The sequence below is a fragment of the Apodemus sylvaticus genome, chromosome 13 (assembly GCF_947179515.1).
Source record: "Apodemus sylvaticus chromosome 13, mApoSyl1.1, whole genome shotgun sequence".
Classification (NCBI taxonomy): Eukaryota; Metazoa; Chordata; class Mammalia; order Rodentia; family Muridae; genus Apodemus; species Apodemus sylvaticus.
This window is the reverse complement of record NC_067484.1, coordinates 19,875,328-19,899,461: the sequence shown is the minus strand read 5'-3', so window position 1 is coordinate 19,899,461 and position 24,134 is coordinate 19,875,328. Positions and strand designations below refer to the sequence as shown.

The window sequence follows — 24,134 nt, the reverse complement described above, 5'->3', positions numbered from 1 at the left end:
AGCGCGCTAAAAGTGCAGCACACCAATGTCTATCATGGTAGTCGTGGGATTCTTTGTGTTTTCTTAACCACTTCTGAGGCCAGAGAGCAAATACAGAGCTTTGTGAATGGCAGGCAAACACCCAATTACATCCCAGCTAATCATAGAATTTTGAAGCTGAAAGAAACACAGGACTCTCTCTCTTCCGAACACCTCCATTTGCAAACGAGGAGTCTGCAGTCTCTAGAGAAGGATCACTCTAGATCACCCTTCCAGAAAGGAGAGGGCGATCAAAATCTGGGGGTCTGCGCCTCATGGGCTCTTCCTCTCCTCTTATCCCCCAGCCAGTCTTTAACGCTTCTGTCTTCGCTTTCAGGTGCGGCAAAAATCGTGTGCTTTATTTTTCCTTTTTCTAGAGACAAACGAACTCCCCTTTCTACCCGAGAACCCCAGCTCCACTTACTCTCCGTGGGTGGGCCTTTTCCTCTGGGTGGTCTTTGTAGATTTTTGATATGTTTAGGCCGAAGTCAGTGCTCTCTGCTTGAGCATTAGTGACACTCTCCTGGAGAAGAAGGAAGACTTGAGTGGCTAGCTGTGGAAGCAGCTGCGACCCTGGCTCTGATTGCTCATCCTCCACACAAAAGCCAATGAATGAATGCCGGATACCACTTTTGTACAATGGCCAAGTTTGCTCAGATTTACAGGACCATGAATCAATGGCTCACTGATTTCACATTGATTTCATTGATGTCTCTGTGCCTATAAGGAAGAAGCTATTCCCAGAGGCTGAGAACACTCCAGGCTAAGGTTTCTAAAGCTACCTGCCGATGAAAAACTACTATGGGATGGTACCTCAGCCCATCCCCACCCACTGGCTTGTCTTTTCTCCTCGGGCCAAGGCTGCTGAGTCTGGGGATTCAGCAGAGTCACCCAACCTCCTGTGGAACTCAACTGTCCCATATTACCTCCTTCCCACCTTGGGGACAGCCAAAGAACCTCTTCAAACCAAGAGAATGCTGTGATTATTTCTCTTTGTCCCACTCTCTGTCCCACTAGTCCTTAATTGTAACTTCCTGTCCCTTTTCTCAGTTTCCACTGGTCCTTTCACATACAAATCTGGAATGTTTTGTTCTAGATAAGGTTCTGGATGGGCCTACTATTCCTGCTGCCTTCTCTTCTAAAAAGCCTAGTGTTGAGATATGAGGTAAGGACTAATACTATGTGCTCTGCAGAAGCCCAGAAGGAGATGACAAATCTTACCAGCCAATCCAACCCCTTCCAGTACCCTTACTCTACGCTGAAACCAGAGAAGGCGCTGGCAAATCTAGAAAGCAGTCCTTTTTTTTTTTTCTCCAGTATACTAAAATATCACCAGTATTTGGGGACTTCTGCAGTTTAATAAATCATACAACAATTTTTAAATAGGGAATCTCAAAAAAAAAAACACACACACACAAAGACATGTGATTTTTTTTCTTGAGGCCATTCATCAGCCAAGTGTGGTATTACCGACATCAAGCAGTCATGTTGACCTGTTTAGGGTGTTCCTTGACAGATTTGGTGTCCCCTGTCTTCACTGCTGTAGTTTTGGGTCGTGACTTCTGGTGATATATCTTGGGGAGATTTTGACAATTGTCATTCGTCAACCTAAGGAAGGGAACAAAAGCCTCCAGGAAAAGTATTCTAAGCATTTAATTCAAGGTGAGTAAAATAACTAGTAGAGCACATTTAAAGCAAGTTCCTGGAAGCCACATGCACACACCAAATGAGGCCCTTCCCTCTGCACCATCTGCCTTCCCTGGCCTGCCTGGCTCCGACCCCCCTCCAGGCCACTCACTGGGTCCCTCCCAGAGCCCACCTCCCCCTGGCCCACGCCACAAAGCTTCCACACTTGGGCAAGTTGCTTTAGTTTTCAAAGACCCACACATATAAATAAAATTCTTTCAATCTAAAAGACAAAAACAAACAAACAAACAAAACCCCCCAAAACAACAAGCATTGCTTTAGAACAGTGGTTCTCAACTAGTGGGGTGAGACCCCTTTGGGTGTCAAATGACCCTTTCACAGGGGTCACGTATCAGAAAGCCTGCATGTCAGACATTTACATTATGAGTCATAACAGTAGCTACGTTACAGTTATGAAGTAGCAATGAAAACAATTTGATGCGGGGTTGGGGGGAGGTATCACCACAACATGAGGAGCTGTATTCAAGGCATTAGGAAGGTTGAGAAGTGCTGTTTTAGAAGAATGCTCCCACTGTCGACATCTCTCAGCGACCTCATGAGTATCAGACCAGGGAAGGTGTCTGGGTGGAGGGAGGGACAATCCTCCTACTCAAGATTCAGGAATCTGTCTGGGTTGTAACCCAGTATACTGAATGTACCTCCTTTAGGTAAAAACATCTCTTAGCATGTTGTACACAGTAAATATCAAAGCAGGCTTATAGGCTGGAGAGATGGCTCCGTGGTCCAGAGCACGTGCTGCTCTTCCAGAGGACCTGAGTTTTGTTCCCAGTACCTACACCAGGCAAACTCACAACTGCCTGTGACTCTGGCTCCAAGGGATCTTATACCCTCCCTCAGGCCTTTACAGGTGACCAACCACACATAGATACACACAAAAACACATAAATAAATGATAAAATACTTTGTGTGGGGGAGGATGCTTATAGAAGAACGGCAAAACTTAAGCTATCTTTATACTGACACATGTCATTTATCTTTGCAAAATGATTTCACATTAGTATAGTTCATTTCTAGAAAAACAAACTGATGGGACTGACATCAGAAGAGTCGAACCTCTGAGAAAGATGGCATTTACAGTGAGGGAAGAGATAAAGGGAGTGTGCTGGTGGGGTGTACATGACAGTCAAAGCACACGTATGTGAGTTTATGTGTTACACTCACTACAAGGGCAGGACTCATTTGTTTGGTACATCCTCATTTATACATACACACACACACACACACACACACACACACATTAGGAGGCAAATGTGAATCTGCACATCTCTCTTCCCTCAGCTCTTTGCAAGGTATCTGCAGGAGGTTCACTAGAACGATGATTCTCATGTTCCAAATGATCTTAGACGGCTTCTGCCTCTGTTCCTGTTCATTATGGAAAAGAAAGGTTGTTCATCCCTAATGTAACTACCTAAGCAACGAAATAACCCAAGTCCATGACACCGCCAGTGTCCCCAAGTCCATGACACTGCCAGTGTCCATGCACTGGTGGTGAACTCATGGACGTGGACATGGGCCATACCTAAGGCATCTTTTTTAATATCTAATATGAGATAAGAAAACTATGTTTTGTTCGAGGCCAGCCTGGTCTACAGAGTGAGTTCCAGGACAGCCAGGGCTACACAGAGAAATCCTCTCTCAAACAAACAAACAAACCAAAAACCCTATGTTTCAGGCCTTCTGCTGGCACAAAAAAATAATTATGAAATGAACACCAAGCATTTTATATATAAATAATCTACTTAGGGTGGTTTAAATGAAGTTATAGATCATACAAACACAGTGGTGAGGAAAGCAACTGACATAACCCTTAGGAGGTGAAGGGGATGGCCACGCTGGTCTGCATTCCAGTCAAACATCCCTAGTTGTTCCAGTGTCTTCTATTGATGAGGCCAGAGACTACATATGAAATCACACTTCACAGACTTGGCGCTGCCTCGGGCAGTGTCCTACTGTTGACTTCTAGGTTTCTGATTTTTGCTGCAGGGAAGCTACTTGCTAGAGCCTGAACCTTATGCCATCAAGTTCCACTATCTTAGACCCATCCCACAATTTTTCAAGCCTTGGACTCCAATCTGTCATCTGTCTCATTAGATACCTTCCCTCCCTTAAGTCATCAGCCAATCTGTAACTGCAAGCAGTCTCAGGTGTGAGGAACAGTATTAGGAAAGACCCCTTGGATGACTGGTACACAACCAGAGGACACATCCTGTCACCAAGCAACTATCTCAGCAGAAAACTGTGCCCTGCACAGTTAGAGAAGGGGTGTGGGGACCAAGAACACTTGTTGATCTTAGCATCTGAGTTTAATTCAAGCATCCATGTTGGGGAGATCACAACGGTGTGTAACTAGCTCCAGGAGACCTAATGCCGTCTTCTGGATTCTGGGCTGTGCACAGATGTGCTACATGTACTTACATGTGATTAAAACACTCCCACACATAAATAAAAATAAAAAATCTTTTTTTTCAAAGCTCACAATGCCCCAAAACACTGTCCATTGCTTTTCCGTTCTCCTTCCTGACCAACCACTTGGTGTTAAACCTTGGTGCTTGCTTAATATCAACTCAGAAGAACTGCGCAAATGCCAAGTGGCTGCACACACCACGACCTCCCACCCTTTGTTTTCACATGTTGCTGTCCAGTGTTTACTCACCAAGTATGTACCAGGCAAATAAAGTATCTGAGGCCATAGCAGGCAGATCCCAAGGACATTCCTCTTTAAAGGCCCTCACCAGAGGCTGAACAGCTTTATGGAAACCATTAAAAAGGCAATAGCACCTCTATCAACACACTGAAACTGGTCCCAAAAGACAGCGCAAGGCGGTGTTGCCCTTGGGCAGAAGAGCACTAGAGTCACTATTGTGAAGAAAGCATGGGTCCCATGCTGCCATTGTTATAGGCGATGCCAAGAGGCCCCACTGAGGCCTCTGGGTCCTTCCTTCTCTGGTTGGATGCGGGAACTGAATTCATAAAACTGAAGCACTGTGTGTGGAGGGGTGGATACACAGAATGTACACCTCTCAAGACCTAATAAGTTACTTATTACATCAATCTCAGTTTTCTTTTCTGGCACACTCTAAGGCTTTTTTTCACTGTGCTGGCTGTGCAGTACAGTTCCTTCCAGAACCACACTTTCACCTGTCCCTGAGATTTTTGGCTTTTTTACACTAGCAAAAGCCTACAGTCCCCATTGCCTTAAGTCAGCCAACCTTAAGGCATATGCCAGAGGCTTGCTCTATGCTTACAAAAATAGGTTTTTGGAACTGGGTGACACTCATTCAACCTTGAAGATCCAGATGTTCCAAGCCACATGGACAAGAAAGGCAGGATATCATTGAACATAATTTCAGTGACCTGGGAGAATCTTAAGACATTGGCTTAAGTAGGGCCAGTGGTGACAAGGGGGAATTCCAAGGTCACATGGCCACAGCCTGGTACTGGGGGAGGGAGGCAGAGAGTCATGGGGTTGCACTGAGACTCTACAGGAAAGAGATCCCATAGACTCTTAAGAGTTGAAACAATCAAGCCTGGCATATAGACACACATCTTTAATCGTAGCACCCAGCAAGCAAAGGTAAATAGATCTCTGTGAGTTCAAGGTCAGCCTGGTCTACACAATGAGTCCAGGAAATCCAGGGGTAGGGGGTGTACAGAAACCTTGTCTCAAAAAAAAAAAAAGAAAGAAAGAAAGAAAGAAGAAAGCAAGAGTTAAGTTGATCAGATGAATCACCTTACCTTTTGTTCTTCCCTCCACTTCGTGATGGTAAATTATTTTCTACTGTGGAAAAACAAGCATTAGGGGAAGAGGAAGAATTTAGTTTTAAGAGAATAAGCAGACTTCCGTGAACATTTTCTTCCGGTGTCCTTACACTGTGTGCTTCTAGACCACAGACAGCTAGTTCGTCTAATGAGAAGTGAAGGGACTAGAGAAGAGAAGCAAGTCCTAGCTTCTCAGGTCTTTTGAGTCACACAGAGAAAGGTACCCCGTGTAGCAGACCCCACACTGGGGACAATACCCACACACATGCTGGCTTCATGGCCTGCCATTCTGATATGTTTTCATAAGTTTGCCACTGTTTTTCTGGGCCATAGAGCATCCCAGAATCCCATGAGACTAATCCCATGAGTTAAATTCTGCCAACTGACCTTTAGAATGAAGACACTGGGTCCAAATCACAGGAGAAAATGGGTGCCAACCTAGATGAGGATGGGACGTCTAGAATTCAGTCCCTGTTGGGAACAGCGCTTGTCTCTCTGTGTCAGGAGCCAGTGCCTGGCTCAAATGCCAGCCGGCTGAGTGAGCTGAGTTCTGAACCCTTTACTGGAAGTGCTCAAAGTAAAGAAAAACTAAAACTAAAACTAAAACCGCAGGCCTCCTCCACCTCTGAGTTTGGCCCTGCCTGTTTTTAATTGATGTACCTCTCAGTTTCCTGGTCCCTACATGAAATGTTAAACTCTGCGGCTTAACAAGTGCCTGGTAAACAGGACAGTGCTCTCTCTTGGTTTATAATTACTTCCCCTACATACAGACTTCTAAGTCAATGTTACTACAGAACCTAGGACCTCGGCTTTCGCTCTTCCCTCTAGCCAGTCTTCGTGACTGCAGACCTACACTGGTCTTCGCATTCTATTGATCACCATCTGGATTGATGGCTTTCAAAAGCATTTCATTATCTATACATGAGCTATTAGCTTCACCAATACTCATTTCCATGTTATTTTCAAGATAGACAATAGGGCTTCCTAACAAGAAAAAGTCTTTTGTCATTTATAGTCTTCCAACAGCTCTCTCCATCACTCCAGAAGTTAATGCTGCAATGCACTGGAATCTGCTTCCATGGCCCTAACACATGCTCCTCAAACAAAGGCTAACAAGACAGGAGGGAGTCAAACAATCCAGGCAATCATGTTCGAATGGTCAGTTCTGGGTCTGAGCTAGGCTCCAGATCCTTCTGGTCTACCCTTCCATGCATAGAAGGGAACCATCCAACCATGTGCCTAAGAACGCCTTCTGCTGCGGGAGAGACAGGCCAACTTTTCTTCTTCAGATCCTCCCCCCACCTCCCTGATATTGGGATTACAGATGTGGCCACTGGAAACACCATTCTTAACAATGGGATAAAGCAGCATTTCTAGCACAAACCTGTGTACCTGAGTCTGGTGCCTTCTTAACCACTTTGGGATACTTCTGGAATTTTACAAAATAATAGCTCTCGTATTCCATCAAAATAGTTTCTAGGTCAACGTTGTCACAGACTTCAAAGCGCCGTAATCCCAGCTTTGTCTCCTCCTCCAAAGCGTTAGCTGCATCCATATAGCTGGCGGTTTTACAGGAGAGAGAAGATTAGGTCTGGGTTTAAAGAAAAAATCAGGCAGGAGCTGCAAATCCAAGGGGACTCACTCCAAAGAGCAAGCTGACATTAAGCAGCACACTCTAGAGAAAACTGTGTAGGAGGCTTTTCCACAGTAAGGAACATTACATATGATTCTTTGGTTTGTTTTGGATTTTGTTTTCTCCATTTTGGTTTTCTGGTTTGGGTTATTTAATGCTGTTGAACAGGTTGGGTCTTTTTGGTTGCTGTTGGTTGGTTTAGAGATAAGGTTTCAATCCACAGCTCACGCTTCTTCGGATTTGTGATCCTCCTGTGCCAGTCTCTGAGGCAGTGAGATCACAGATAGACGTGTAACTTAGCCGTGTGTTAAATACATCCCAACACTGTCAATCAAGACACTCCTGTCTGGAAACTACCTGCTTCTACTGACATCTGATGATGTTCCCACCGTCCAAAACAATTTTGAAAGTGCTTAATATCAAATAAGTAAGTCAGTTAAGAAACTGTCATTGGATTGTCTTTCCTTGTTTTTAGCCCAATATGGACGTGGCTAATGTACTTTTTTGTTGCTGTGGAGAACATCACTTATTAGTAAGGGCTTACCAGTTATAACAAATGAACTACATCAGTGAGAAATGTTAATAGTAAGGGACTGCACTGGAGCTCGGCTGTAGAATGCTTGCCTGAGATATAATAATAATAACAAATAATAATAATAATAATAATAATAATAATAATAAAGGAAATGGGGGGGGAAGCAGCATATAAGGATTCATTATACTTTCTGCTCATTTTGTCTGTAAACATGAAACTGCTCTAACTGTAGAGTTTAGTCAGTGCTTTTGAAGGGTCAGAGAGAACAGGCATCGTCATAATCGCTTGTGGTAACATACCCTTCTTGTGTTAAGTAATGCAAAATCAAAATGAGAAGATTTTTTCTTCGTGCTTCTGTTCTCATCTCGTACTGTGAACAAAAAGGAAAATTTAGAAGGGACAACAAGATACAGCAGTGCTTGACAACATAACAATAAAGGCTTAGAAAAACCAGTGACCTGTCAGGACGGAGCAGCCTGTCGCAGAGGCTGCCAGCCTCTGTGGTCTCAGAGGCTGCATAAAGTTGTTTTCTAGCCTCTCTTTCTTCTTCAGTCCAGCTCCTCATCAATAAGTTTAAGAGACACTGACTTGAATTAGGGCTGCAAGTGACAAATTGAACTTACTGGCAAGCTAGATAGCCTACTAGTGCCTAAAACTAGGAAGAAATAAATACACAAACACCTGCTCTTTAGACCATGTTACAAAGGTGGTTATAGCTGGGCGGTGGTGGCGCACGCCTGTAATCCCAGTACTCTGGGAGGCAGAGGCAGGCAGATTTCTGAGTTTGAGGCCAGCCTGGTCTGCAGAGTGAGCTCCAGGTCAGCCAGGGCTACACAGAGAAACCCTGTCTCGAAAAAACCAAATCCAAAAAAAAAAAAAAAAAAAAAAAAAAAAAAAAAAAAAAGAGGTGGTTACAAAATAAACTTGTGAGGGCCAGAGAAATGTCTCTTCCAAGGGGACCAGCGTCTGATCCCTGGTACCATCTCCCTGAAGATCCAATGCCCTCTTCTGGTCTCCAGGGGTACTGCATGTACTTGGTGCACAGATAACACAGGCAGGCAAAACACCCATACAAATAAAACAATAAGATAATTTTTAAAGACAGCCCCATTCACACTGCTAGGAGTCCCACAAGAACACCAAGCTACACAACCATAACAATAACATATATGAGGACGACTAGGGGCTGTCTCTGCCTCTTTTGCCTGCTTGTGGACCCTTTTGTCTCCTACTAGGTTGCCTCATCCAGTCTTGACATGAGGTTTATGCCTAATCTTACTGTATCTTGTCATGCCATGTTTGGTTGGTGTCCCTGGGCAGTCTTCTCTTTACTGAAGGGAAACAGAAGGAAGAGTGGATGGGGGGGGGCAGGGGAGGTGGCGAAAGGGACTGGGAGGAGAGGAGGTAGGAATTACTGCAGTCAGAATATATGATACAAGAAAAAATAAATAAATACATTTTATAAAACTGGTATCAACAAAAAGAAGACAATTTTTAAAATAAAAGAGATCTACGAATTACTTGTGACAACATATGTTCATGTGACAATATATCTTTAATTTACTCAGAATCTAACTCAGCTCCTGGATTAACTTGAGTTCCCCAAGCCATTAAGAGGTGATCATATACCAAGTTCTCAGCCTGACCACTGAGGGGTGCAGGGCCAGTACTGGGAAACCCAGCATAACAAGGTCCTCGTCCAAGCCAGACAAATGGGTGCTTTTACTCTCAGTGCTAATGTGAACATTTAGTAGTCTGGAATTTCAAAATCTCTAAATCTCTATATCTAATAGCACTTCTTCTGAGAATATTGAGAATAACTGTCCTAATCTAAAGAGACTGAAGGTAAGAAGTGGGGAGGGGGCTAAATAGTCTCTATGTAGTCCAAATTATACAATAACATCTATGTACATGGGCTGGTGATGTAGCTCCATTAGTAGGATCCTTGCTTAGCTGCACAGAGCTCTGGACCTGACCCCAGCACTGCTTTAAACCTAAAACCTGATGATATGGTACATGCCTGCAGTGGGTACAGGAGGATTATAAGTTCAAGATCATCCTCAGTTACATTTGGAGTTTGAGACTAGTCTCGAAAATTAAATTTATATACAAACACTCATGATACATGTGATGGTCATAGTTCTCTAAAAACTAATGTTAGAAAATTTTAAAAAGTGTATATTTGATTATCCAAAAAGCACTAGTACTGGGGGCTGGAGAGATGGCTCAGTGGTTAAGTGCACCAACTGCTCTTCCAGAGGGCCTGAATTCAATTCCCAGCAACCACATGGTGGCTCACAACCATCTGTAATGGGATCTGATGTCCTCTTCTGGTGTGTCTGAGGACAGCTACAGTGTACTCATATAAATAAAATAAATATATTTTTTTAAAGTACTAGTACTTTTTTCTTTCCAGGCTGGTTCCAGACTTGCCATGTACTTGAGGGTGACCTTGAACTCTGATCCTCCATTTCCCCGGTGCTGCAGGCACGGGCCACCATGCCCCCCCCCCCCTTTTCCTTTGCTTTAAGTTACTTTCTATTGTATTAAAATAAGCTTAGGTGCCCAGGTGAGAGGCACTGAATGCATTCTCTCCCTGCCACAGCTGGACTTTGCTTCTATGACCTGGCCTACCCTGGGACCCCCATGCACAGATAATCACACGCATTTGTCCTTTTGTGTTTGGCAAATTGTATTTAGTTCAAGGTCTTCAGGTTTACCCTTTGTATCGTACATCAAACTTTCTTTCCTTCTAAAACTGCAAACTGGGGCTGGTGAGACAGCTCAGTGGGCAAAGGCACTTGCCACCAAACCTGACAACACGAGTTTAATTCCTTGGTCTCTTTGGTGGGAGAACGGACTCCCTTGATCTCCATATCACATGTTCTCGTGGGCATAAATGTGCACATGTACACACACACAAAGTATAACTTTTAAAAAAATCATTAATTGTGATTCTCTCTTTCTTTCTTTGGGGGGAGGGGGTGGAAGGGTAGGGGGTTGGTTCCAGACAGGGTTTCTCTGTGTAGCCCTGGCTGTCCTAGAACACACTCTGTAGACCAGGTTGGCCTCAAACTCAGAAATCCACCTACCTCTGCCTCCCAAGTGCTGGGATTACAGGTGTATACCACCACTGCCTGGTCGCACTGGAATTTTAAAGCATTTCAATTTTTAGACTGTAACATTTTTAAGGTTACATTTATATTTTATATTATGGTATTAACATGAGATTTGGGGAACAAGAAAAAAAGGTTATGGTTTAGTAGTGATATGTTTTCTGTGTGTCAGGTTGGCAAGTGATAGACTGCCTCATATTTCTTTTTTTTAAGATTTATTTATTTATTATATGTAAGTATGCTGTAGCTGTATTCAGACACCCTACCAGACGGTATCAGATCTCATTACAGATGGTGGTGAGCCATCACATGGGGAAGTTTCAATAGCGAAATTGCTGAGGTCAGATCAGCTGTGGGGAACTGTCCTGACTGTTGATTGGTGTGGAAGGGAGAGCGTATGGAGCACATGGTGGGTGGTGCCCACCTGGGCTGGTGGTCCTGGGTTGTATAAGGAAGCTGAGAGTTAGCCAGAGCAGCAGGCTGGCCGGTTGGCAGCCCCTCTCCAGGCTCTCTGCTTCCGTTCCTATTAGGGTTCTGGCTCCAACTTCCCTCAGTGACAGGCTGTGACCTGGAAATGCAAGCCAAATGATTTCTTTCCTCCCCAAGTTGTTTTTAGGAACAGAACAGAACAGTCAATCACCAAAAGATAAAATCTACAAATTATGAGGACAAAAGATGTAAGTGTGCTGCTCGCTTGCCTGCCCAGCTAGCTTTCGTCCTTCTTACAAAGTTCAGGGCCTCTGCCTAGGGGACAGTGCCACCCACAGTGGCTGGGTCCTCATACACGAACTAAGGCAATCAAGACCGTCTCTAAGAGACAGGTCCACAAGTGGGGCGGTGGTGGCGCACGCCTGTAATCCCAGCATTTGGGAGACAGAGGCAGGCAGATTTCTGAGTTCGAGGCCAGCCTGCTCTACAGAGTGAGTGCTCCCCAGGTGATTCCAGGGTGTGGTAAACTAACCAGCACTTTGGTCTTACAGAGTTGTTTATGAATTTTTAATAGAACACCTTTAATTCTTTGATTGTTTTATACAAACCAACAATTCATCTCGATCATGTGACCCTCACTTGTTTTCTTTTATTGCTTGAAACAGCCTCTCTCACTCCGTAGCCCAGGCTAGCCTGGGACTTGTTCTATAGCTCAGGCTGGCCTTAAACTGCCAATCCGCCTGCCTTTGCCTATGAACTGAGCCATCATGCCTGACTCATAAAGCTTTGAATTAATGGTGTAGTCTGCTAGACCTACAATATCTTTCTGTTCGTGCCCTTCAAATTAGCATAGAAAATCATCTTCTGAATTAAAAACTAAGAATGAGCTACCAACAAATGGTCAATAGAAAGTCTAAGTGAGGGTGCACCCTAGAAATGGACATAATTAGTTGCTCAATTAATTTCTGTCTTCCAATGAGAAGCAGCCCAGGAGTGAACATCTAATCTAGGGGTCTTGTTGTCTGTTTCAATGATCTGGCTGTTTATTTCTTCCTTCATTTCCTTTGTGGGCTATTGTGCCACGAAGATGCTTCCATTATCAGATTCAAAATTGAATCCTATGATACTGTAGCCTGAGGAAAAGGAAGCTTTGAGTGTCATTCTCAGTTTTAGACCCTAAAGATATTTAGGAAATGGTACTGTATGTACACCACACGCAACATTACTGCTTTCAATCTCCTTTTACGGGTGCAGTGGAGATTAATTTGCATGAGCTTGTTTCAATTTCTGTAATAAGATCTAAATTTTGCACTGAGCTTTCCATCTCAAAAACAAAGTTAGGAAGGAGACATCTCTTGTTTCTGATGCTTTTTATTACAGGTCTAGTCTACAGTCCTCAAATCTAACATTCACCTAAAGGTTTCAGTAGATATGCCCATGGGATAATCAGATTTTGTTTGTTTTCTGGTTACCCCTGATTCTACCAAGAAAGTTCCTATATTTCAAATGCTGTACACCCCCCAAAAGAACACTGGAATTATATGTTCTGGTTCTAAAACTAGAAATAGAAAATTCCAGAATCCAGGAAAGAGACTATTGTATTTAATACAGAGCCAGAATTGATCAACTGCATTCCCGAATATAAAAGCAAGTTTTGAGGTAGACTTGGTCGCAGGAAAGCCTGTAACTTCGGCTTCTGGGGAGGCTGAAGCATCAGGCCAAAGTAAAGACCTGCCTTGACTACTGCCTGGGCAACCTAGCTTATCTCCAAATAAAAACCAAAAAAACTAAGATGGAGCTCAGTGGACGAACACTTGCTTCATAGGCCTCAGGTTCCGAGCTCAGCAAGAGATACTGCTGAAGGGGAGAGTCGTTTGTAGTCATGAGTATTAGATAGTCTGCATGAGAAATGCCCTCTCTGTCTCTGGCTTGAACACTTGGTCTGGGGCGGGTTAGGTGGTGCAGCTTTGTCAGAGGAAGTGCATTGCTACAAGAAGGCTGGGAGCAAAAAGGCTTTGTGTCACTTGTAGGTCACTCTCTCTCTCTCTCTCTGCTTCATTCCTGTGGTTCAAGATGTGAGCTCTCAGCTTTCTGTTCTGACTGCCATGCCTGCTGTCTGCTGGCATGCTGTCCCTGCCATTACAGACTCTAACCTTCTCTATCTGTGAGCCCAAATAAACTTATATAAGTTGTTTTGGTCCTATCACAGTGACAAAAAGTAACCAATATAAATACGAATTTGGGGGTTGGGGATTTAGCTCAGTGGTAGAGCGCTTGCCTAGCAAGCGCAAGGCCCTGGGTTCAGTCCTCAGCTCTGTTAAATACATACATACATACATACATACATATATACATGCATACATACGAATTGGAGCCGGGCGGTGGTGGCGCATGCCTTTGATCCCAGCACTTGGGAGGCAGAGGCAGGCAGATTTCTGAGTTCAGGCCAGCCTGGTCTACAGCCAGGGCTATACAGAGAAACCCTGTCTTGAAAAAAACCAAAACCAAAAAAAAAAAAAAAAAAAATTGAATTGGTTAGTGGATTGGGGAGCTCAGAGAAGAGACAGAAAGTCTTTGGAAGCAAGAGAGAGTTCCATACCATGCTATTGTTATTAAACACTGAAAAGGTTTAGAATAAAGGCCATTTGCATAGCTCTCAAAAGCTCACATTTGCAGGTCCAACAGAAATGTGCACTGGATGCAAATATGGTATACACTTGTGATCCCCCTGGGGTGTGAAGCCAGGAAAGTCAGAGTTCAAGGCCAGCCTGGGCTACATAAAACACTATCTCAAAAAAGCAGGAAAGGGCAGTGAGATGGCCACTAAACGACTGAATTCGATCCCTTAGGTATCCATGGTACAAGGAGAACTGACTCCCTCCCACCAACTGTCATCTGACTTCCACACTCACAAATGCGTGTACACACACATCTTTAAACAATAAATCAAAAAGTAAAAGTATAATGTGGGGCTGGAGAGATGGCCCAGTGGTTAAGAGCACTGACTGCTCTTTCTGACGTCCTAAATTCAATTCCCAGCAACCACATGGTAGCTCACAAACATCTGTAATGGTATCTAATACCTTCTTCTGGTGTGTCTGAGGACAGTGACAATGTACTCAATGTACTTTATTTATTCATAAAATAAATAAATAAAATAAAGAATTTTTTGTTTTGTTTTTCTCAAGACAGGGTTTCTCTGTGTAGCCCTGGCTGTCCTGGAACTCGCTCTGTAGACCAGGATGGCCTCAAACTCAGAAATTCGCCTGCCTCTGCCTCCCAGAGTGCTGGGATTACAGGTGTGCGCCACCACCGACCTGGCAGCATTTTTTAAAAGTATAATGTGGTGATCTGAATGAGAACGCCTCCCCCCTCATCAGCTCATACATTTGAATATTTTTCCCAGTTGGTGGGATTGTTTGGGAAGGATTGGGAGGTATGACCTAATGAAGGGGTTCATCACTGGAGTGATCTTTGAGGTTTCAAAAGCCCATGCCATTCCCCTCAGCTCAACCCCCCTCTGCCTTGTACTTGTGGATCAGAGTAAGCTCTGAGCTGCTGCACCGTTACCATGCCCACCTGCTCGCTGCCCGATGCCCCCCATGGTGGTCACGGCCTCACCCTCTGAAACCCTGAGGTCCCGATACAGTTTCTTTTATAAGTTGCCCTGATCATGACGCTTGGTTATAGCAATAGAAGGTAACTAAGGCAGGAGTTAGAAGATCTTTAGATCCACTTCTGAGTCTATCTAGGTTAAGGGAACAGAATGGGTTGCCTTTGGTTTGTCAGCATGTATGCACTCTCTGCCCCTCTGGCTTAGTTTAGTTTTGTGAAGCAGAAACTCACTAGATAACTAAGGACACCTAGAACACTATATAGTATAGCCTAATCTTAAGTTATTATCCCGCCTCCACCTCTCAAGGGCTAGGATTATATAAAATAATATACCCAGCTGTCAGCTTGTAAAACTGAAGACTTAATTATTCTGAAAGGGTTAACTCAGAAACTTTGAAAAGGTAATAGAACACTGGCCCCACCCAGAAGGACAAGTGTTCCCCCTCCCAGAAGGGAGAACTAAATTACATTCCTCAGACCACAGAGTGGTTCCTGCAGCTAGGAAAGGCCCAGAGTTCCTTGGCCACTTACCTCATCCCCTGAGAACTGTATATAAGACCCGCAAAGCCGGGAGTGCGGGTCGTTCTGTCTCATGTGCAGGGTGGCCCCAGCATGCTGGATAATAATAAAAATCCTCTTGCTTTTTACATTGATTCCTGCCTACGCATGGTCCACTCAGGGGGTCTCTCCCGTAAATTAAGACTCTCTTGAGTCTTACAATTCGAATTGTGAAGTTACAATACTGAGAACATTGAAAGCAGTGATGGTAGTCGAGACCTTTGAATCTAATAAATTCTAATAATTCTAAACCTTTTGAGGCAGTGTCTCCCTATGAAGCTCTAGCTGGATTTCTGCTACATCGATGCACAGAGATCCACCTCCCTCTACCTCCTGAGTGCTAGAATTAAGTTTGTAAGACTAGGTTCGGGGATTTGATGAGGGGGGGATTTGGGGTCGGAGGGTCTCACTATAGCCCAGGCTGGCCTAGAACTCACTATTTCTATCCCCTAAACATCACGTGTCCTCCACAGGTCCTGCCTCAGCACATGCATCTGTCTCAGCTGAAATCACTCTGCCAATCAGACCAAGTCCTCCGAAGCAGCAAGAGACTGCCGCACATCATCAGAAGCTTTTTGGCGAGTTTCTCTCCATGGAGTTCTGACAAATGTAGCTCAGCTACGCAATACAAGACAGCTCAATACATTCATGTTGAGAGACCCCAACTCAATGTTTTTAGACCCCTAAACAACTAGCCCAGCACAGAGTAACTTGTTTTTCTGCTTTCAGCTTAAGATAGCCCACCCAGTTCTAGTTCCAATGTTTAACTATACAATTCCCCAAGGATGTTTGCTCCAAATAATCTCTAACCTTCCTTAAGGCAAAAACTATTGCCTGACTTCCTCATTCTGTACTTCCCCATTCCATGCATAATTTGTCCTCCACCCCTTGCTTTTTTTGTGATTTTTCCCCTTTAAATACCCCTGACTTCAGTTGCACGGGGTTCCACAGTCCTCTACCCCTGCGTGGTATATGACTGTGGACCCCAGAGCTCTGGAATAAAAATCCTCTTGCTATTGCATTGAGTGATTTGGGTGTCGCCTTCCAAGGCATAGGGCACTGGGGCGCCCTCGTTTTTCGGGTCTTACAATGTCTTAAAAGAAGAATCCATCATGTGTCCTTTCATATTCTTGCTTTAGCAGAACATCCTTGCTCCTCTGTCTGCATCATCTAAACATGCCTTTACACGTGCCTTAGCATTTCATCTGAATCTTCAGCTAAACCTTCCTCTATGTGTTTGCCCCAGCAAAACACCATTCAACTGGCTTTCCAAAGAATCGTTAAGTTTCCACTTCATAGCTCCCTCTCTTCTCTATGACTTTAATCCCTAAATCCCAATGATAAGCGCCCCAAACTCCAACCTGACTCAGCAAACCTGCCATGCTCTTGGGTCTCTCCTTCCAATGCCAGAACCCAGGTACTGATCTCAAGTAGAACATCATCTCTCCCGTGCTGCATTTTAGTCTAGTTTTCTTTGCTCTATAACAGCACCTCTGAGAGATCCCGTGCCTCTGGCCTCTGCAGACATCTGCACACATATGACAGGCGCACATACATATAGATAAAAATAAAACCAGGGGGCTGGAGAGATGGCTCAGCAGTTTAGAGCACTGATTACTCTTCCAGAGATCCTGAGTTCAAGTCCCAGCAACCACATAGTGGTTCACAAACATCTGTAATGAGATTAGATGCCCTCTTCTAGGGTGTCTGAAGACAGCTACACTGTACTCACATATAATAAATAAAGAAATCTTTAAAAACCAACAAAAGAGGCGGGGGGGTGGTGGTGGTGGTGGTAGTAGTGGTGGTGGTGGTGGTGGTGGTGGTGGTGGCACACGCCTTTAATCCCAGCACTTGGGAGGCAGAAGCAGGCAGATTTCTGAGTTCAAGGCCAGCCTGAACTACAAAGTGAGTTCCAGGACAGCCCAAACTACACAGAGAAACCCTGTCTCAACAAAATAAAATAAAAAATAAAAACAAATAAAAGCAAACAAACAAACCAATAAACAAACCAGGGCTTGAGATATGGTTTTATGGTTAAAATCATTTACTGCTCTTGTGGAGAAACTGCATCAGTTTCCAGCACCCAGAACTGCCTTAATTGCTACTCCAGGGGATCTGAGGCTGAGAGACTACAACTCAATGTTTTTAGACCCTAAACAATTGGCCCAGCACAGAGTAACTTGTTTTTCTGCTTTCAGCTTGAGAAAGATAGTCCCCCCCACCCCACCCCCAGTTCTAGTTCCAATGTTTAACTATACAATGCCCCAAGGATGTTTGCTCCAGATAATCTCTAGCCTTCCTTAAGGCATAAACTATTGCCTGACTTCCTCATTCTGTACTTCCCCATTCCATGCATAATTTGTTCTCTACCCCTTGTCCTGTGATTTTTTTCCCCTTTAAACACCACTGACTTCAGATGTACAGGGTCCCACAGTCCTCTACCCCTGCGTAGTGTATGATTGTGGACCCCAGAGCTCTGGAATAAAAAAATCTTCTTGCTATTACATCGAGACTGATTCTTGTGAGTGATTTGGGTGTCGCCTTCCGAGGCATGGGGCACCCTTGGTTTTTTGGGGTCTTACACGGCTTCCATGAACATCTGCACTCACACATAACAAAAAGCAAAATAAACTTCAAAAGAAGTTTAAACTAAAAAAGAAAAAGATATATCTGGTTGATGAGATTTGTATTTCTTTGTGGTTAAAAGTAGAACCTAACCAGCCATGGTGGCTGATGGCAGTGATTCTAGAATGTGGGAGGCAGAGGCAGGAGGACCATTGCAAATTAGAGAACAGTATAGTACACAGAGTGAGTTTGGTAGTAAAATCCCTATCTCGACCCTCCCCCATTAAATAAGTTATTTATGAAAAAAAAAAACAACTAAGGCTGTTTTTAATGCAAAATCTGGATAATCCCAGTGCTGGTGATATATCTTCATGGTTACATCCTGATGCTAGCAAAACATTTCGGCTTGTCTGAGAGGTCTCCCTCTCTTGTACAGGATGAACCAGAAGAATGTGGTTCAGCAACAGTGCTTCATGGATTTGTGTTCTGGGTTTTTGTTTTGCTTTGTTTGGTTTGAAACATGGTCTAGCTATTTAACCCATGCTAGCCTGGAACTTACTTTATAAGCTACCTTTGAACTCTCAGTAGTTCTCCTGCCCCTGCTTGCCGCGTGCTGGGATTATACCAGTGCATCACAACGTGTAGCTTTTAAAGCCACAGCAATTTGAAAGATGCCCACAAGGCTGCAGTAGTGGACAGTGATGAAGTAGTTAATCTTCCTTGTGTAAGAACAAAGCAAAACATAAAACACACGTTACTTAAAATTCAGCTTAGTTTTATGGTGATTTAGAACTTGTTTAATTAGTATTTAGAACTGAACATTGTTTATAGCTATTGGTATTTCAATAGATGCTTAAATGTTCTGAACATTTAAAGTTTAATAAGCCTCAGTTCTTTGGAGGAAAACACTGAGGTAATTAAATTTTCAATTACTTGGTTTTTGGTTTTTTGTTTTTTGTTTTTTTTTTTTTTTAGGGATCCACGCAATTAATAAAAGCTAAGGCATTTAACACTCATTTTAAAAGTTAGTCAACTGCTTCATCAATTAACTGAACATATACTAAAAAAAATTTTAATACAAAAGGCTTACCTTAGGCAAAGCAGAAACCTCTTTAAAACCACACAGCCCTGCAGGGGGGGGGGGGGGGGAGTGGTAGTGGCTGCGGGTGGCAGCGGCAGGCACACACCTTTAATCCCACCACTTGGGAGGCAGAAGCAGGCAGATTTCTGAGTTCAAGGCCAGCCTGGTCTACAGAGTGAGTTCCAGGACAGCCAGGGCTACACAGAGAAACCCTGTCTCGGGGAAAAAAAAAAAATCAAAAACTAAAAAAAAGAAGAAGAAGAAGAAGAAGAAAGAAGAAAGAAGAAGAAGAAGAAGAAGAAGAAGAAGAAGAAGAAGAAGAAGAAGAAGAAGTAGTAGTAAAAGTGCACAGCCCTCACCAAAGGAGAAGAGCCTCTTCTGATCAGCTGAGACCGGGTGAGAACAGGAAAACTGGCTTTGGGCCCCACTTATCTGCAGTGTACACAAGAGTGTGAGACTTGGGTTTTCCAAAACCATTCCTGAGCATTAATCCAGTTATTATTTGTTTCCAATTGTGTGTTCACATTTAAAACACTGAAGCTACTGCTCCTTACAACCTACCTGATCTCAGAGCATTTAAGAGGTTCTTTTTTTTTTTTTAAGATTTATTTATTCTATTTATATGAGTACACAGTTGCTGTCTTCAGACATACCAGAAGAGGGCATCAGATCCCATTACAGATGGTTGTGAGCCACCACGTGGTTGCTGGGAATTGAACTCAGGACCTCTGGAAGAGCAATCAGTGCTCCTAACCATTGAGCCATCTCTCCAGCCCCCATCCCCCAGGTTCTTATATTTGAGTTGAAAAACAAAAAACCAGCAGAGGTATACAAATTGGATACAACCTTATTTCTGTTAGCTTCTTTCTTTCTTCCTTTTGATGAGGTCTCATTCAGCTATCTCAGGCTGCCATGGAACTCCTCACTCAGCTAAAGATGACCCTGAGCCCTCCCCTATGATCTCTGCCCCTTAAGACCCCAAGCACTGACCATCACTCCCAGTTTATGTTGTGCCGAAGATGAAACTCAGGGTTTCTTACATGCTATTCTACCAACTGATCTATATTCCCAGTCCCTGGATATAGTCTAATTTTAATTAAACACTAAGTTTAAAATACTGGAAGCACACACACACACACTGTGGGGGGGGGGTGTGAGGCATCTTTTGGTGTCCTGGGGCATCTGGATGACAGAAGGCAGACTGTGTAGCTCCAATGTTTTAAGTAAAATGTAATAGTATTTACACATAACCTACACATATCCCCCATATACCTAGAGCCACTTCTAGATTACATATCCATTATAAATTCTTCCTAAAGGAGGGGAAAGGAAGCAAAGAAGTTAGGCAGAGGAGGAGAGAAGAAAAAATTATCTTAAAATATGTTACACTGTGTTTCAGAACTGAGGGCATGAATTTCTTTAATCTAAGTAACCTATGGCAAATCTAAGACCACACTGGGCCACATCTGATACTTGGAAACATTCTGGAAATCTTAATACACTGTCTTAATTAGATAATCACAATTCCTATGGACAACCAGTTCTCTTTATAAGTAATTCACCAGTCACCTCCTCATCTCTACCTTTTCCTCTCCTTAAGACCTCAAATCGGCCGGGCGGTGGGACGCCTGTAATCCCAGCACTCTGGGAGGCAGAGTCTGGCGGATTTCTGAGTTCGAGGCCAGCCTGGTCTACAGAGTGAGTTCCAGGACAGCCAGGGCTATACAAAGAAATCCTGTCTCAAAAAACCAAAATCCAAAAAAAAAACAAACAAACAAACAAAAAAACAAACAAAAAACCCTCAAGTCAACACAGTCCCATTGCATGTACCCCTGAACATAGCTAAACACTGCTTTAGTACGTAAACCTAAGCATAGCTATACATTGCTTTGGCGCCATCTAGAGCCTAAAACAAAAACAAACAAACAAGACTAGTTCTTTGTCTTTTAAGCTTCAGAGAATTTGTTTTTTGAAAGTATGTTCCATACAGACAACAGATAATACATTAATTACAGTTAGACAGTAGTGTTTAATGTACAGACTCTAGGAGTCTAGAGACTGATCAGAAAGAACGTATTTGCTGCTGGGGAGACAAAGCACAGGCAAGGAAAGCCTCCGGGACAGTTTCCTGTCCACTACAGTGTTCCATAGGTCCTGTCAAAGTTTGCCTCCGGGACAGTTTCCTGTCCACTACAGTGTTCTGTAGGTCCTGTCAAAGTTTGCCTCTGGGACAGTTTCCTGTCCACTACAGTGTTCCATAGGTCCAGTCAAAGTTTGAGGTTGTTTTTTCCAAGTATAATGGAAACCTATTAAAAGAATCCCCCACAAAGAGTAGGGTTCAGTGAAGAGTGGAGAGAGGCAACCTCAAGAGAGAATAGAGAAGAGACTATTGAGGTGGGGCAGGCGAGGGCTCCTGGGGCATCAACAGGTGGGACAGTAACATCAACTATTAAAGAGAAGTTGAAGAAGTAGAATAAAGACTGTTTGTTGGTGTTTTCCTTCCATAAGGAACTGTAGGTGCCTGGGACTTCTGATTTTAATAACTGTACATATTGCTGCACTATCTCAGAGTCAGGGAGTTGGAAAAGGTATAGGCGTTGGCAGAGACAGTTGAAAGTAGGTAGTGAACAAGGTAAGACAAAGATGCTGAAGCAATCTCACTGGCTGTCGAGTGTCGAGTGTCGAGCAGTCATTGTATCCTCCACACAGCATCTTTCTGAGACCAGGGTTCCATACTGAGCAGAGTGGGCTAGAAGTAGTTTGGGGTTTTCTCACATATGGATAGAATTGAAATCACGGAGATGTGTGAAACCGTTCAGGCCTGTGCTTTGTAAGCTTGGTGTGTGTTTACAAGGCCAGTTTCACAAGCCCATCACTTCAGCAAGTCCCACTGGAGCCCAACGGTCCACCTTCACCATGAGGCAGTGCTTCTGATTCTCATGCAGGTGGTTCAGGCTCAGAGTGTACTGGGGCTTAAACCACGCCCGAGTGAGGATGTAGCAATTTCCAGGGTAGCCTACCCCTTCAGGAACGTGCAGGGGTTGGAAGTACAGAGGATGCCGGAGAGGAAGCTGTGTATTTTGGGCGTGTGGTACTATTGGCACTTTAACACTTATTAGCAACAGAAGATCTGGAGAGATGGTTCAGCAGTTAAGAACACTGGCTGCTCTTCCAAGAGGGTCTAAGGCTCAATTTCCAGCACCTGCATTCCAGCTAACAACCATCTGTAACTTCAGTCCCTGGGGCTCCAATGCACTCCTCTGGCCTCTGCAGGCACTGAATACAGGCGGTGCACAGACACACATGCAGATAAAACACTCATATACACAAAATTTTTTAAGGTAAGAGATGTGAGGGTAGTGATTAATAGCCTTATCTAACCAATGTAGTCATCACCTGTGGAGCTTTAAAAAAAAAAAATCAATAAAAAAGACCCACCCTGAATCCCTGAGTAGGCGCCAGATGTCCATATTTCCTTGGCTTTAATTGTGTTCATCTTTCCCCAGCACCCGCCACCCCCGGGTACCCACAGTATTGGTTTGCTGCTCGGTGCCTGCAATACGGTAAGCTTTCAATTCATGTTCACTGGTGTGGAAATATTGCTGGCAGTAGCAGACGATCCACACCACAGGATACCGTGGGATGTATTGTAAATTTACAAAGCCCTCGTTTGAAAAGGACCACAGTAAATTCTCTTACTTCAAATAGAGACCCTGAAGGGGAGGGGCTGGCTTAATGCCTAAGAGCTCTAGCCCTGGTAATGACAACTGAGAATGTAAATCTAGAATTCTACCTTCGGGTCAATGCTTTGTTCGTTTGTTTTCTTTTTTAATAGCGGGGAGACTTTTCAACAATCCTACTTTTTGTTTGTTTGTTTTTCTGTTTTGTTTTGAGAACGGGGTTTTACTATGTATCCTCTTTGGCTGGCTTGGCACTTGCTATGTAGACCAGGCTGAACTCATCGAGGGCAGCCTGTTTCTGCCCCGGATGCTGACATTAAAGGCGTTCATTACCAGCCTAACTCAATAATCTCATTTTGCACACTTCAAGCTCACATCAACAAGTAGCCTAATCTGACCCTCAGAATCCAGTTTTCTTATGTCAGAAACCGACCGTCCAGCTCTGTTTCAAAATGTTCAATGTCATCCCCAAACCCTCCACAGTTCGCCACTCTAGGTATCCTGCTGCGATCACTGCTTCAAACCCAGCCTAAAGCTACTGCGCTTGCGCCATTTGGGCGGCCGCCTCTGTTGCCATAGCAACTGGAGAGTCGCGAATCTGCCTGTTGTAACAAGGGTTCCAGGTACAATCCTGGGTTTTGCTTGTTTGGGATAGCTTTCCTTACCGCCTCCCGCGCCTGGTGCGTGAGTTTGAGAGTCTGGTAAGAAAGCTCCATTAGACACTGAGTCAGGGACCTCGAAGAGAGAAGAGTAGCCTGCCACCAACGAACTTGTGTCTGCTGGAAACTGGACGCTTAACCAGCCCGCCCCTTTCGGGATTGGCCAGGGTCCAGACGTCCCAACCAATCACCGGCCACAGATGAATTCTTTAACGAGTCAATCAAGGTTACGCAAAGCGTTTGATCCAGAGCGTCTGCGCGATCCCAGTCAATCAAGAGGCTGAGAGGGTATGATTAGTAGAGCCGTTGGAGGTGGGCTTTGCGAGTGTTTGGGTTCTTCTAATTCGTACTGCACTTGGCCTGGAGTCTGGGCAGTTGTTGAGGAGGTTGGCTATTCGTAGACACCCCTCCTCCACGTCAAAGGTTAGGGGATTATACGCAGATTTTCTTTGAAATCATGCCCCGGCCGGAAAGGCTACCAACACTATGGCTGTCGGGGGCTTTCCCTTTTCCATCTGCCTTTTTTTCGGCCCAATTTCCGCTAGGCCGTGGGCTCTAGGATTTCCTCCTCCGTTTTATTTATTATTATTTTATGATTTAAGTGTTTTCCTTTTTTAAAAGCTTTTGTGTGTGTGTGTGTGTAGATGGCTGCCCACGCAAGCCAGAAAAGGGCACGTGCCCCCGCCTCCTGCAACTGGAGTTGCAAGCGGTTGTGAGCTGCCTTGCGAGTGTAGGGGCCTCTGGACGAGCAGGAAGCACTCTTGACCACATAGTCA

The 24,134-nt window shown here is 44.1% G+C and overlaps 1 protein-coding gene across 3 annotated transcripts in view; it reads right to left on the bottom strand.

The window, feature by feature from the left end:
- The window catches only part of Katnal2 (katanin catalytic subunit A1 like 2), a 61,621-nt gene extending 38,151 nt beyond the window's left edge, over positions 1-23,470 (bottom strand). For 2 of the 3 annotated variants that reach the window (XM_052155818.1, XM_052155820.1), the window contains exons 1-6: positions 23,365-23,470; positions 7,952-8,022; positions 6,877-7,043; positions 5,461-5,503; positions 1,512-1,626; positions 443-541 (exon numbers count right to left, since the gene is read on the bottom strand). In XM_052155818.1, coding sequence (XP_052011778.1) covers positions 443-541; positions 1,512-1,626; positions 5,461-5,503; positions 6,877-7,043; positions 7,952-8,022; positions 23,365-23,415 — 546 coding nt within the window. In that variant the 5' untranslated portion in view covers positions 23,416-23,470. The remainder of the gene's footprint in view (positions 1-442; positions 542-1,511; positions 1,627-5,460; positions 5,504-6,876; positions 7,044-7,951; positions 8,023-23,364) is intronic. The other variant, XM_052155819.1, reaches the window with a different exon arrangement.
- Between the last annotated feature and the right edge of the window lie 664 nt (positions 23,471-24,134).